This window comes from Polypterus senegalus, chromosome 10, assembly GCF_016835505.1.
Source record: "Polypterus senegalus isolate Bchr_013 chromosome 10, ASM1683550v1, whole genome shotgun sequence".
Classification (NCBI taxonomy): domain Eukaryota; kingdom Metazoa; phylum Chordata; class Cladistia; order Polypteriformes; family Polypteridae; genus Polypterus; species Polypterus senegalus.
Window position 1 is genome coordinate 50,784,649 of NC_053163.1, and position 16,655 is coordinate 50,801,303.

The following is a 16,655-nucleotide window of genomic DNA, read 5'->3' on the forward strand; positions in this document are numbered from 1 at the left end:
CACTGTGGCACTTTTTTCATGCTTACAGCCAATAACTGGGAAAGAGAAAGGCAGTCCCAAATCTATAGAGCCAGCTACAAGAGAAAAAGGCAAGTGCTTACAGTATTGTGTGCTCTTGAATCTAAGCAACTGAGGCTGGCTGCAATGTAATAACACCATGCAGGCTACATTAAATGGTTTGTGATGCTAATAGAGCCTTAGATATCTGCATTTACTGAGAAAGGGGTTGAACCTCAAGGCCTGCCTGAGGCACTGAAAATATATTATGGGAAAGGGAGAATATTGTTTCGTGCCAATAAGATACACAGGCTTTTAAGTGGAATTTGAGTGACATTTTATACTTGGCATTGATGAAAGATTAAATTGTCTAGGAGATTTTCTTTTAATTGTTCTGTTGAGTATTTATTTTTTCAAATCATTTATCTGAATTGCAATTAGAAAACTGTTAGTCTTGCAATGTGATCACCATGCAGTTTTTTGACAGATTGCATACTTCCTCATTTCACACCCCTTTTCGATACAGTGAAAGAGGAGATCACCTTGAATCTTGCCACTGAGGAAACAATGTGGATTTATTTAGTCTAATAAGCATTTGTAGGGATTTCTTTTGCCTTTTCCTAACTAGAGAGCCATAAACGACCTAAGCAGTCAAGGATTGCCTTTATTCAGTAATCCTGTAATCTTTTAAACTGAGTCACCTTGTTGGATTACAAACTGAGTCTCGCTAAGAGGAATGGGGTCTAACTTTTCTTACCTGTGTAGGGAAAATGCTATTCACTCTATATAACAAAGAGAAAAGAAGGACTCTTGGAAATGAAACTTTGAAGACTGTGTGAAAGTGAAGTTGAAGAATTAAGTTAAATGATTAATATTCCTTTTTGAAATTTTCATTTGCAAATTTATTGATAGTTATATTGTAAATAAACAAAAAAAGTCAGATTGCTTCGATAATTCCATTATAATGCCACAATCAAGCAACGCAAAACCAATCACCTAAAAAGAGGAATTTGCTTTTATTTATTTTAGCAGCAGCTTTGCAGTAGCTTATGATGGCCTTAATGATTTTTTAGTGTTTTCCATATTATATTTGGCTTCTCATCCCAGTTAAAAGTTTATTTGTGAATCTTTCAAAGGCATTGTTACCAATATTTAATGTAAACTGAAAATAGGGTAATTGAATTCTATTGATTTTTACATTTACAATCTTCAACTATTTTTACAGAGTATTTCAAACACCTACTCCCCATTGATTGTTATAATGATTATTGCATAAGCTAAAAAGTGATAAAAATAAAGATGCTACGATGTGAACACATTTTGGAATAGCTAGTGTATATTGCCAAAGGCAACTTACCAAATGCAGTTTTGCTGACATAAAACAAATTATATGTGTGCTATTTACCAAAAGAGGAGTTTGCCTGCCAACCTCAGCGGCAGAATATCCCAGAACAACTCCTAGCACTTATTCTGTTCTGCTTTATTGTTGTAAACATTACAAGACAGATATTCATAAGTATAACACCAAAAGTGCCTGCTTCCATGTGGGACACCTGGTGTCATAGACTCTGCTGCACTCAGTATTTTTTATTTTTATTATAAAAGCACAGTCAGTATTTAATAGATTTGTCAAGCTATTGTCTAGACTCCTGATGTGATTCTCAGTGCTACACTTGATACAGGGGCCCTGTCAAACACAGATCTGCATGCAATAAGACCAATTTTCATTTCACATGTACCTGCTTTACATCTATAACCTGTAAGAAAAAGGCCAAAAATATTTTGAATGTTATTAATCGTTTTATTACTATTACTATTATTTTTGTCTCATTCCAGCCATTATTCAGTGATTTGTTAGTATTAATGAAAGTAAATGAAAATAAAGCAAACAAAATCAGGGTCCAAGTCCTCTTTAATTTTTACTTTGATGATTGACTTCTAATCATAACTAATTGTAGATTTGATTTAGCAAGTTATATTGCCTGTTTGTGTAATGCTTACAATGTTTTTTTTTTTGTCTAAGGCAGTTCATTGAGTTTTAGGGCTTTTATTGATGACAAGATAAAGGGATATGCATTTTGGTCACTTGCAAATATGGAATCTGTATACCAGTGCACCTTTTCTCATAATTAATCCAGCTTTGTTGTCAAAAAAATGTAAATAAAGCAACCAGTAAGCATTTATTTAAGTTACATTAATTACCTACACACAATTGTTTATGACATTTTCAGTATAATATGTAATAAATTGTGTTTTTCAGTGTTTAAGATACTGGACATTGTCATTAGCCTGCTGCAGCAATTGCATTACCGCCATATGGCTTGAGATGTTGCATTGTAATGTATTACTTTCTTAAACAATGAACAAGATTTGACATGAGCATGCTGATGTGTAAGACTTTTACAGATTTTCCTAGCAAAACACCAGTGCTTCAACTAATAGAATTATAATGTGTAAAGCACGCTCTCTATCTATCTATCTATCTATCTATCTATCTATCTATCTATCTATCTATCTATCTATCTATCTATCTATCTATCTATCTATCTATCTATCTATTTTAAATTACACACCCTGTGTGCGTCTATGTTTACGCTAATTACCTTAATTTAAAAAAAAAAATCAATTCCTTTCATATGTTTCCATTTCTTTTTTCAGGGAGCTTTTGCTATTAATGCTTTGAATTGCTCCACATTGTGAAGGTGCATTATTTATAAGCTTTTCCCAAGGCCTTATCTTCAAAAGAGACATAAAGTGCAGCCTAAATCTTTTGCCACAGGGGCATACCTTGCCATGCTTACATTTGCTTAGTAATTTATCAAAATCAAAATAAATTCATCTTTAACATACCCGTTGTCAAAAAAAGCATCCAAAATGTTTCCTGGATAGATAATTGGATCTGAGTAATTTTCTCACTTCTTATCACAGCATCACTGATCTTAAGCAGTAGCCATTGGTTCCTGGTGTCATGCTCTCTGTCACGTTCAGATGTTTCTGACAGCTAATACTGGTGCCTTAAGCTCCATTTCTGCTTAGTGCGGGATGTCCTGGATATGCCTTCTAGTTTTATTTTTAAGTTGAATTGTATTTTCCACTTGTCTGCCATCTGCAGGTGACAAAGAAAAGATTGTAAAATCATTGGGTGAATTAAGAAAGAAACCTGAAAATCTTCATGTATCTATTCTGCAGAATGCTACTTGGGTTTCAGTTGTGGAAATATTCATGTGTTATGTGGACTGGGAACACATTTTTAAAGTGGTTTTCATGCATTCATTTAAAACAAAAACAAAATCCAGAAACAGTAGCAATAGATTTGTTTATGTTTTGCCAAGAAAGGACATACTCATAGTTTCTTAGGTTAATGCAGAATGCAGAGATGATTAGTTACTTTGTTTAATCTCCAGAAGGGTGCTACTTTGCTTGCTACAGAAAGGACACTGTCATCTAGGTGATTCTGGTGAAAGCATATACTCCAGCAGCTTGTACATCACCTCTGTTTAGGATAGCTCAGATCACATGTCTGTTGTCTGTTAACCTATAAATACATTCTTAAAAACATTCGCTTGGAAAACTCAATTCACATAATATCAAACTTAATGTGCCTCCAGTGTGTGCATTGTGCCAGAAGAGCGAACGCATTTATAGGATGTTCTACCTGTGCATGTGATTCTGGCAGTGTAAGATTAGGAGGCATTCATGTCTTGCCAACTCTGTATGTGGTCAGTTTAGTCTACACAAGTGAAACTACAGCTTTCTTTATGTAATCAACAAGACCAAGAACAAGACTCTGAAGCTGAATTAAATGGTAAAATTGATTTAATTGACTAGTACTTGTCTGAGTTGGTTTCTATGAACTTACATGCACGGATTTATATCAAGATTGGCTAATTACTGGTAGAAATGTTTCCCATATTGTGCAGTATTTCCTGTAGTTAGATCAGTCCTATGTTGGATCACTTTCATACCACAGGTGAACTGCCTCAGTGTCCACTTGATAATGCACAAGACAACTGTTTCCAAATGGCCTCAGTACAGTTGTTTTAGTCTGTACCAGAGTGTTATTGGTGTCCTCACATCCACCTAAATGAACCGGACTATAGGAGCAATTGCTCCAGGCATCAAAAAAAAAAAACGATTTAGGTGTAATAATGCACCTAATTGATCCTACCGTTAAATGAAACTGAATGTCTATGGTCATTGCCCTGGCAATTCACAAACAGGAAAAGTGTAGGGACCTCTTGGGCTCCAAATATACATGGAAGGATGGTTTAATTCTTTTTGAAAAAGTCAGACAAGATATTGTCTAGTTTCCAGAGCAGAAATCTTTTTTATGACTCAGGCTGGCTGAAACATGGTCCATGTAATCTGAAATTGTTTAACCCTTCTCTGAAGAGTGAAGTGAAATAAATTAGTTTGGTAGAGTGTCAGTGAGGTGAGGCTCCTGTATAGCTGTAAATATGTTTGGTTTTAGTTGACTGAGGTGGACTTTGAGTAAAACGTAAGTGAATGCCATTATTTATCATTTATTTTTAAGGGTCACAACCTTTCAGAGATATAGGCAATAAACAGTGGATTGTAAACTGCATTTTGGGGTCACTTCTTTGATCTCATGAAAGCTTGTTCATCCCATGGGATTGGAGAAATAGTTTAGATGTTTAGGCAAACACACCTTGGTTTAGGCATCAAAAGAAGCTCTGGTTTCTCTTTGGCAGATAATTTTATCTGTTTTATCACAGCAGGTTTGGTGACTATGATTGCTATAAAAACAACACATGCTCATTATGTTCATTGTTTAACAGAAATCTGCCACAGAGGTTTGCAATCAACAAGCACAAACTGACATTATCAAAGTGTTCCACTTGGAAATTATTCATTACAACAATCACATTTAAAATGCTGTGACAGGTTCCAAGTCCTTAGATTATATATATAGTGAGTGGGATCCAAAATCAAGAAGTGAAAATGCCACAACATGAACATATGCAAAAATAAAGACGTACTGTTAAATGAGAGAAAGCATAAGAACTCTGGAAAGAACACACTCTTCTTCTTTAAAGCATTTTCTTATGGGTGCTGGGTGACCATGTGCTACCAAGGGTCAGATTTGCTACTCTGTTATTCTCTTTTATCAACCTTTCTTTTGCCTAGGAATTCTTGCTCCTTATAAACTCCTGAAACACTACCTGTAAAACTTTAGGGGCTCACTTCAAGAACTCTAAATTGGCAGGTGCGAGTAAGTGTGGATTTCTGTCTCAATGAGCCCTTGATGTAACTGTGACCCATCCAGAGTTCAAACCTTACATTAGCATTCCAGGAATAGACTCGGGCTCCTCATGACTCTAAAGTTAGATTAACTGAATCAGAAAATAGATGGATATATAGTTTTTGTTGTTCAGCAAATTCAGTTATCTTATCTCAACCAGTCAATAGCAGATGCTGAGGCTGTATGCAACATGGCAGGACCACCTGATTAGAAACGAGTTTGCAGGAGGTCTGCATCCCATAGTTTTTTCTGTGTCTGCAACAATAATATCCCTAGGCGACCACCATATTGAGTGCCTGGAAAGGAGATGAAGTTTCGGATGGTGGACAATGTCACCATATATTGGTAAACAGCCTTGCTTCTCGTGTTTTGTTAAAAAGCCTGCAGTAGCAGAATCATGGCAAATGTGAGGTGGTGCTGTGTTAGCTAGCTCCGGTAGCCACTTGAGAGGGGTTGGATGGAGAGCTTCTGTTATGATGCGCATAGATTTGTTGAGCTGTATATCCACCAGGTTACAGTGAAGTGAGCGGTTCCAAGATGGAGAGCAGTGTATACATATAAACACAAATATATATGTGTGTGCTTTCTTGTATGTGCACAAATATACAGTAAAGCATACATTCCTTTAGTTTATTGAGCTGCTATATAAGTTGCTATGTATGATCATTTGATACTCCACTCCTCACTCAAAGGTCATTTAAAGACTTTGTTCACTGTGACTTTACACTACCATCTTCAGACCACTTCAGGGCAACCCCAGGATCAATTCAAGGTGTTCATGAATTTCTGAGCCCAACCAAGATTTAAAGAGGCAAGCAACCCCTGTTTCCCAATCCATTAATAATATCTGTGCCCGCCTGTGCTTCCCTCAACTGATTATGAGGATTTCCTTACTGATCTCTATCCAGTAATATGGCATGAGAGTTAATACGTCCTGTACTCCACTTTCACTCAGTTAAAATAATTTGATTAGACACACAACATGTTCAAGTCCAATCTCACTCTTTAATCTCAAAAACATAAATTTTAAGATAATTTAGCTAGAAAGGAGTGAGTGTGACTGTGCCCTGCTTTATAGTGAATTGGTACTTAACTTGCACCTGATGATGCTCAGATATTCAATGATATCTCATAGATTTATCAGGTGTTAAAATGGATAGATAAATAAGTTTGTCTGATCATAACTTTATTTTCTAACAAATTTTATATTATTCACTGTCACTAATCTTGGTTCATATATTTTGTTTATATGTAAGAAATTTGTGAGATTCTTGTTTATGCATTTGAAAATGCTTACTTTAAAATGACTTGAATAAATAGAAAACAGGAGTGACTTAGGCATTATAGCTGAGGACCTTTTTGTTATAAATGAAGACAAATATTAAATAGAGGTGTATTTTTTTTGCCTGACAATGCTTTGACCCAAAAGGTCGATTCCATGCTGAAATGCTTCCTCTGTGAACTTTGTTGGTTGCCTGTACAATTATCACCATCCCCAACAAACATGTTCAGTTTATAGGTGTGAATCTCATGGTTCTGCACATATTATAAGTATGTGAAAAAATGGTTGGTACTCAGACTTTTCTGTTACCTCACAGTTAATTAGTATTCATGATGTTTTGAGAAGAGGCATCTAAGCAGTATAACTATCACGATAATCTTTCCATTTTTGCAATGTATAATTTCATTTGTTGCTTCAAAATCTATTTGTGTCTTTTTATTTATACAAAGAGTGGACTTACAAAATAAATATCAGTGGAGAGCTCCCAATCCCCAATATAATAATCCATGTATCTTGAATTTCAAAGCTCCCTTCTCCATTGTAACATCTGATTAATTATTTATTTATTTTTCTTCATCTTACTTTTCACACTATAGAGTAATGTCTCCAGGCTTCCTTCTTGACAAACATCAAATACACTACGACATCTAGCTGATACAGAGACAAGAATCCATGGGGCTGACTTGGCTCAACTGGATTAGAAATGAGCACTGACATCTTTCAGAAATCTTTTTCCTTGTCTTTCCCTTATGCTATCAGTACCACAATTTGTCAATCACCTTATTATAATAGAATTATAGGCTGAATTATTTGTCCTAGTTTTTATACTTTGACATTCATCTTGAAAGAGTCATAGATTTACTGACATTTTCCTGTCGCTATACTCACTGAAACATGCTAATATTAAAAAGGTATTAACAAAGAGAAACTCAGTGCTTGTCATGTTTTTTTTTTTTTTTTTTTTTGGATAAATAAATGCTTTATTAATTTGTTGCTGCAAATAGTGAGACACATACAGTATATTTTTTTAAACTCAGATATCATAGTCCAGAGTTTCCTAACGCCATCTTCCACACTTAACTATTAAAATTTACAGTTTAACAATTTAACACCTCCCACAAGCACAAATTGAAATTAGTTTAGTCACATTCAGTATTATTAATGATGTTACAGTTGTATTTATTTGGAAAATATTTATTCATATTTCATATATTGATTTTCTTTAGTTGATAACTGTTAGCAGTGACAGCATGTGAAAGAAACTACTGCAAAGCAAAAGTCAGAATATATTTATGAGTAAAAAAAACATTTTTAATGGGGATCTTACTTTACTGAATAAAAACATTTTCACATGCACCTTAGCTCAAGAGTAAAATCTCACCTACTCCTTAAAATCTAAAAGGACTATATTCCCTTTTTATTGATGAAAGTGGTTTTTTAGGTGCCACAGTGTGGAATATTTGAGATGCTGGTCGACATTATATGAAGTAACTTTTTTTAGATCCACTCCAAATAACTTTTTTGGCTTTCTAACTGCAGCCAAATGGCATGTTGTTGAACATTTTATTGATGTTTTACTATTGTGTTTCCTTGTATTACTCTAAATTAATTCATATGCTTTAATAAATTTCCATAATTACTAGTCATTGTGTCTGTTGCTATCCATTTATATGTTTTGTACTCTTAATAAGTATAGCAGTGGCAACAAACTGAACTTTATATATTATTGTATTAAATAATGGTTCCTTGATTGATAATACAGTAGATTGGTGTTATGTCTTACTGTATGTGTTGTAATTTCTGTAAATATTCTGATCAAATTCAATATCAATGAGTATACATTTCTTTTACACATTCATGTTTAACAAATATAATGACTAAAGTGCTTTTTAGAGGTTGTTAATCCTTTAAAAAGCTTTATTATAACAACGCACCACCCAGTTGTTGAGTACTTGTTGAATGCTTGTTAAACCCTTTTCCTGTACATAGTTGCTTTTTCACTGTTTTTTATTTCAATATGAATGAAGCTTACTTTTAAACCCAGATACAAATACATTAATTAAATTAGGGTTATTAACATTAATCAAAAATCATCATCTTATTTGAGGGCCCTTATACCATTTCAGATTTACCCCAAATGTCATAACATAGATCCTTTCCAGTTAAAATGCATTTTTGAGGTTTAAGGTTTGTGTTTGGGCACATGTAAGTCATAAAGTCCTTCTGTGCGTTGTATGACATTTAAAGAAAATGCTCCAACTGATGAAATGCTGGTAAATTTGTGTCCTAATTTTGAGTCTAAATGATGCTGTAATTCATGGAACATTCCAATGGATGACTTTATCTGCTTCCTCATCCTCCTAGTCTGGCTAAGAGGATGCATCTAAGCTAATAAGGTACAACTGGTATTTTGAAGCAAAACCCAGAGGAAATGCATTTAGTTTGACACATTAAAGCTTTATTGGATACACTTGTAGTGTCAGTCAGATTAGCCAGAAGTCCATTAGAAAATATTAAACATACTCCTGCATATAGCTTTATTCCGTCTGCAGCAGCAAAATATAAAAAGAGGTAGGGGAAATCTGTATTTGCTGATTTGTGTGTATATATACATACATACATACATAAACTACATACAGTGTGTATGCCATATTTCTCTGTCCTTGTGTTCCGCCCTTTGTGGGCATCATGCATCAACCTTTGCAGCTTAGAAGGCCCATGCACACTTACTGCTTTATATGCACCACAGTCATCAGTGGCTGAACAAGTTGTGATAATGGCATAACAGTATTACAGAGAGCATTTTGTGCCTCAGGTTTGAAAGATGTCTTGTGTCTGAAGCTTCGTCTTGCTGTCACCAACCCATATTCATATGAGTAGATCCTGTAAGCTCAGCAGTTTCTTTCTACAGTCCAAAGACAAACTGTCTGAATTTACTGCCAGCGCTCATTAATAATGTGTGTATATTAGTCACAGACCTTGTCTACAGTTTAGTGTGGGATCCTTCCCTTGGTGCCATTTGCTAATAGGAAAAAAGATTTGGGAAGTAAATTGACTTGTGTAAGTGTCTGTCTCAAATTATAAACCAAATCCTGATGTTTGCCTCGACATGCAAAGACAAAGGCAGAGACCATGTGTTTAAAGATGGCAGATTTTTGCCATCACTGGGCATCTTAATATTTTAAAATGTCTTAGCAGTTTGAAGGGGAGAGTGTGCTCAGAGGCCTGTAAAATGTAATTTTCCCTGTTGGCTACTGTTGTAACCATTGACCCTAAAAACATCCCAAAGTCTGGAAAGACACCTGTCTTCCCCTTTATTAAGTACTTCACAAAAAGTGGAACATTATACTGAGAGGCACTTTACCAACAATACCACTCTCATGAGGAGTTAGCAGATTCAATAAAGCTTGTCAGTCTTGGCAGTGCTCCCTGTACCTCTCTCTCTCTCTGTGTCTTTATTCTCTATGTCTATTTAGTACTTGTAGGAAAGTTAAATATTATGTGTAAAAAGTCCTAGGTTATCCAGAAAAAATGTTTTTAAAACTTGTTATCTGGACAGTAATTATTTGCTGGAGAAAACAATGTATAACATTACAATACATACACATAAACATTCCAGAATTTCTTTGGATCTAAAAACATTTTGATATCTTATGAGGTTGTTGGATAATCACAGATATGGTTCCTAACCCCCTCCTTCTTGGCACCCCAGCTATTCATTGTTAAATTTTCAAGCACAGCTAACTTGATTCAAATTAAAAAGGTTGTGATTAGCCAAACCAGATGTACAAACACACTTTGACAGATATATACTGTAATCATAGCTTTGTATCAATGAGGCTATAGTTAGCACGCACATCAAACAGGATTTTCAAAATATTGAGTCTGAGCTGTTACAAAGGAAAAAACTGGTCAGTATGAAGACTTGGCAGTAAAAGACTGAGGAAGGTGTCAATATCTGATAAGCTGTAATTAAAGGTCACTTCCTAGTGGAACACAACAAAATCCTATGAAGTGCTTCCTCAGCATCTGGCAGAGTCATCCAGCACCAAAGTACATACTTCAGCCTTGCAAATACTGTAAGGCTTAAGAGGCATGACCTTATAAGGTGTGCCACAACTAAGAAAGCATTCTTGAAGAAAGGCAACAAGCAGAAGAGATTACAGTTTGTTAAAGTCAACAAAGCTTGGAGTGGCAGCCAATAGAAGAAAGTTTTACGACTCAATGAATCTACCTTTGAAATTTTTGGTTCACAAAGATGTCAGTATGTCAAAAGAAGACTGGACAAGAAGTTTGCAGCTTTTTGTGAAGTGTGGTTTGGAGGTATTTTGCACTAAAATGTAGGGGATGTAGGCAAAACTGATGGACTGTTGACTGCTGTGGAATTTAAACCAATTTTGAATCATTATGCTATACAATTGGGAGAGCAACTTCTCTGCAAAAATGTAATCTTTCAGCATGATAGCAACCGCAATTACACTGCAAACACAATTAAGACTTACTTGTAGCAGACATCCACAGATGCAATACTAACAGTAATAAAGTGGCCAACTCAGAGCCCTGATCTGAACATAATTGAAGCTTTGTGGGATCACATAAATATAGAAAAGAATAATAAAGAAGTGAAAGTCTAGAGATGAGTTATGGCAAATTCTGCCAAAAGCTGGGATGATTATTTTATAACACTACAGGAAAAATTTTAACATTGAACCACAATGAATTTCTTCAGTCGTACAATCTAAAGGAGGGCAGACAAAAACATGTGGTTATTGTAAGATATGTATAATGTTCTTGAAATCAATTAAACAAGTACTGTAATGCCTAGATAACTAGCTTTAAATATTCTTTTGGCTTTCCTGTATGATCATTTTTATTAGTTATTTTTGTGTGTTCAGGAGTATATTTTATGGGCTACAGGCAGAGCTACACTGGGTCTGTTGTTGAAATATTTTGAATTTCTCTTTCATTTTATCTTTAGCTTGCTTTTGGTCTTGGTTTTATGTATCCCTGTGGCTCCAAGCTTGTCACATTAGTGTTCTAATGTTGGTATATTCAGTGCTACATAAAAGATTTGAAAATCCATTCTAAACACAATGCAAGCCAGGTTTATTTTTACTGACTCCTAAACACAAAATAAACTTTATTTTTATTAGTACCATTGTCTAGAGACCACCGTTCCAAGGCAAACGTTAATGGTGTTTTAGAAAATATAACAAATGGCTTGGAATGTCCTCTACACTAACTTGCTAATGTCAATTGTTTTAGTAGATTGATAGATGCAATCCTTGCCTCAGACATTAAATTTGTAATGGCATAAGTTTTGAATGGGATACATGGAATAGAAGAAATTAATGACAATATACATGAAAGAAAAAAAAAATAACAATGTAGTATGAAATGGTGTGCTTGGTTTGCAGCGCATGTAATCTGCAGTGACATTGTAAAGTTTGCATATTAATGTAGAATCCACCTATTCATTTTTTTAATCATCATAAATCAGTTTAGGGTAACAGCAGCCTGTCCGAGCAACATCAGGTTCAAGGCAAGAATCAGCTCTTGATGGACAGAATAGTAGAGAATTCAACCAACACAACTGTAAAAAGCAAATTTAGAACTCTGCTGAAATCAAATTCATATGCATGAGAGTTAGCCAGATTTACAGTATTAGCATTGAAAGATACATTAACAACAACATCATTATATGCTGTGTTTGTTTTTTCCCATCAGCATTAGTTATTTTATTTATTTACAGTATTTACTTCCTGGTACATCTTTTGTTAACCTGGCCACATTTCAGCATTACAAATCCCTCACTTTGTTGGCAAATTAGGTTCATGAAACTGTTTTTTTCTAGAGTTCATTATTTATTTATATTTTATTTTATATTCTGTTTATTTTCATACACTTAATGTTGTTCTGAAAATGGATGATTTTAGACAGCAGTATTTTGCAGATGGGTGTAATTGAATTTCTCTGTTACCATAATCCATGGATCCTTTGCTACAGCATGACTGTCTTCTTATTTTTTTTATAATTAGTAATTTATGAGGTAAAGCGGCAATCTCTTAATGTGCATAAAAGTTTTATGTAATTCAATTGTGACAATGCTGTTGCATATGGTTTAATGCACCCTTTTTAAATCTTCCGCAGCCAGTTTAAAAAGAGAGCAACATTTGTAAGCCATCATGTGTGGGGTCTTTTGAAGCAATACAATAGGTGTGAATTAAAGTGGAGTTAAAAAAACTGCAGGGCACTACCAGTATATGGTATTTCAGGGAATCATCTAGCATGTGACAGAGTAAACTTTATTTAAAAATGTCCTGGCAGCAGATATAAGATTTAATAGGTGGTGTATTGTATTACAACAACAGTGTATATAACTAGAAAATAAAAAATAAACATCCAAAGGGAGCAATTTTAGCTCCTCAGCTACAGGAGGCAATCAGACAAAACATTCAAGGCTTTTTTTAGCTGTTCCCTTTGCTACAGAAAGCTCACCTATCCGGTTTCTGATTGCCATTGAGTTCTCCTTGCCCACTTCATTTTTGAAACACATGCAGTTGGCCAGTTAGTGGTGAGGTAAGACATATACAGAACAGCCAAGGTAGAGGCTGAAGCTGGACTGAACTAATCCTCACTGCACATCCCTGCTGAATGCTTTTTCTGTTCCGTGTTGCAGGGGGGAAGCCAAAAGCCTCTGAACATTCAGCAGCAGCAGCAGCAGAAAGCTGAGAAATGAATCATCTCTGGATTACAAATGCAAAGAAGGAAGTTTTAAAAAAAATTAAAACATTAAGCACATGAAGAGATTATGTCCCCTATAGAACTCTTGTAAGTGTTCTGCAATCTCTGCTGTGAATGGTCCATGGGAGCATTGTTATTACAAGAACACTGCAGAAATGAAAGTGTTTCCATTGAACTATCCAGATGTATGGAAGCATACACACATTTATAATTGAAACATGTTTGCGTGCTGTCAGCAAGAAAATTGCTTTCTGTTTACCCTGTTACATTACAAGTGACTATGAATGAGATATTGTGTATGTATAATATATATTTTATTTATTTTCAAACTGTTAATTTATTTCCAAATTGGGACTTTTTTCAATCTTAATTTAAATAATTTTTCATGAATGGCTAGGTGGGATGATATCTGAACTTTTAAATCCCTAGAGTATTGTGTTTATTGTCACTCATTCTTCATCTCTCTTCTTTTCTAACAAACTATCCATGGCCTCAGTGTTTCACTCACTTAGAAATTTAATTTTAGATGTATTAGTTTCCTGAGTGTTTGATAGTATAGCATGCCTTAGGCTTATTGTATAAATAGTGTTTTATTAAGCACCTTTTCTTTGGACAAAAAACAAGTTGTGAAGGTTGTATAAGAAGCAACAGGGCATATTAGTAAGTTGATGATGTGTATTGTATACAATAAATATGCTGCACAAATTCCATCATTCATTTTCATAACTGGTTTATTGGGTTTATGTGGAGCTAGTCTGTAATGGTGATAATAGGTGAAAGGCACACATACACCCAGGACACAGTGGCAGGGCACCAAAAGACCTTCACTCACAGCAGGCCAATGAACTGAAGTGCCCAGCATAGAGTTGATCTTGGAAAGGAGACAAGGGTGAACACAGAGGGAACCCCTGCTAACTTTTTTCCACATAAGGGCAGTCCAGCTGGGAATCCAAGAGCAGTGCAGCAACAATGTTACTCTTAATGCGCTCTTCCAGTATATGCTTAAAATCTTTTTATATAATAGTGTGTCAATTTACATAATACAGGTATACATCTTCCTTTTTACAAATGTCTTCACTATTTCCTTTACAATTACTGGCTGATATGTTAACTATTTGATTTGTGTATGGTTTTATGATATATTTATCAACTTTGTCTCATCTTTGTTACTATATATTTGGCATTTAGTCTAATGAATTCTTACAATTAAAGTTTTATTTTTATACAAAACAGTATTTATATTGAAATAGGTTTGTGCCATGTCCACCGCAGGTCAGTCCCCTTTTGGACTCGAACCTACAAGCTTGCTTTGACCAGTCCTTACCTGGAACTGAAAAACTAAGAAGATTAAGTTATTGAGCTAAAGAGATACTGCTTTAGCTGGGGAAGTTACTGTCAACTTGTGGAATTATGCCACAGCACCTTGTTAACTTTACTACAATACTTTAAATGGGTTCCGCTTGAGGCTTTTACAGTTAATACAGGTACTATACAACTTCAATTAAGATGACATGTTCTCTAAATTCCCCTTTGAATACTACCTTTGTGTCATTTCCTCAGAAGGCAGTCATGAGTTCCAAAAATACTATGTTTTGTATTCGCATTTTCAAGTCAAACTGTGTCTTGCATACAATAAAGCTTTCAAAGTCTGTTTGATTGTTTGAATCGTTGATTTTTTCTTTTACATCTTTTATGTAAAATTAATTTGCTTACTTCATATATTTTCTATATTTAATGCAGTGCTGTCACGGTGTGTGTGTGTAAAAGGCATGAAATAATTTTGAAAAAGAATAAGCATAAATTGAAAATTCAACTCATACATGACATGAATGATATTTTATAAATCTTAACAATGAATTGAAATATTACAGCTAATATAAGCATGGAAGTGCTCCTTCTTAAGCTAATGAAAAAGAATTGTGGGGATTACTTTCTATTTTTATTTGTGTTTTTAAAAATGAGCAACATATAATTAAATAAATGGCAAAGTTTAAATGACTTCCCTTTGCACATATGTATTATAAGCGTACATTTATTGATTTAGGGATTACTATTTTGTGAATAAAAATGTTCAATTTTTTATTGAAACTGCAGAGAAAATAAAAGACAAAAGATGCCTCAGTATTTACTGTTATGTTCTAAGGGAATAAACAAGCTTAACAAAATCAAGTTAAACAAATAGGATTTCAGCTATGGAACTTCACAGTATGTAAAATTTAAAGTTAGTTTTAGTCTACACTCTGTGTTCAGGTGTGGCTGATTTCAATAAAGTGTACCATGCAGGGATATAAAATACATTTTAAAGTAATTGTTTCCTTGTTTCTTATTAATAAAGTCTCTTTTAATATTGCAGTATATAATAGTGCCTTGTTCATTGGTTAGCCTCAGTCACTTTTAAAATGTTAACATAGTCCTTTCTTTCTCCTTCTCTGTGTGTGTGGGCTGGTATATTTTGCATTTATAGAGTTTTGATACCCACTGTATTTAAGAAGGATAAGGATATAATGAACACCTTAACTCTGTTGGGATAAACCTGATAATACTGTTATTGCATGACATGCTAAGCTGTAGATGGGCCTGGTCTCATCAGCTCATGTGCTCATAGTTTAACAAGTCAAACAGAAGTAACAAAGGAAACATGCATTTGTTCTAGAGGATGCAATTTTGTTTTCAAATTATTACAGTAAATTAATTATTTTTATTATTATTTTGTCATTTACTTGTAGTTTCTTTTTCTTTTGCTTGTGATGGTAAATAAAGCATCACTTTTTCACATCCCATTTCTAGATTCAGCTGCAAAAAGTGTGACATATGGCTAAATGAACTTAATTCAGTTGGCTGGTTGCACAGCTTACACTAAACATATGTTAAAATCAAAGTTTCATCATTTACTCATCACTGGAAACAGAGTTATGAGCACTGAATGATTGAACATTAGATAAAGATCACCCATTGTATACACGCACTGCAGAGTCGGGGGTGCTGCTTTAGTGCAGTGGCTATGAGAACATAACTAGGGGATCAAACTTAATGCGGTAAAGGCAAATACATGCCAAAATGAATCAGCATTTATACTGGTCTTTTAGGATACTAGCGAAAGAAGTAAATAGTTAACAACATGGTCTTAAAGTAAATATTGAAATATTGACTTGAGTTTTTTTATAAGTCGATTTCCTTTCCTTTTTATAAAAATAAATGTATGTGTATTTTTAAAAATGTGTTTTTATGTTGGTGCCTATCTATCTATCTATCTATCTATCTAAGAAATGATTCACCATATACTGTATACACAGTATATTTGTGCATGAGAGTAGGCATATACACACAAACACGAAAGAGTAGCTTCTACATAGAAATCCATGATGATGT

General features: G+C 34.4%; 1 protein-coding gene across 5 annotated transcripts in view; it reads left to right on the forward strand.

Moving 5' to 3' along the window:
* Window positions 1-16,655, forward strand: part of pcdh11 (protocadherin 11) — a 992,866-nt gene that overhangs the window by 49,711 nt on the left and 926,500 nt on the right. Inside the window, exon 4 of one of the 5 annotated variants that reach the window (XM_039765781.1) lies at window positions 13,222-14,937. The exons of the other annotated variants lie outside the window; for them this stretch is intronic. Within the exon in view, the coding sequence (XP_039621715.1) occupies window positions 13,222-13,281 (60 nt within the window). The 3' untranslated portion in view covers window positions 13,282-14,937. Of the gene's footprint in view, window positions 1-13,221; window positions 14,938-16,655 lie in introns of those variants that run through there. 5 annotated transcript variants of the gene reach the window in all.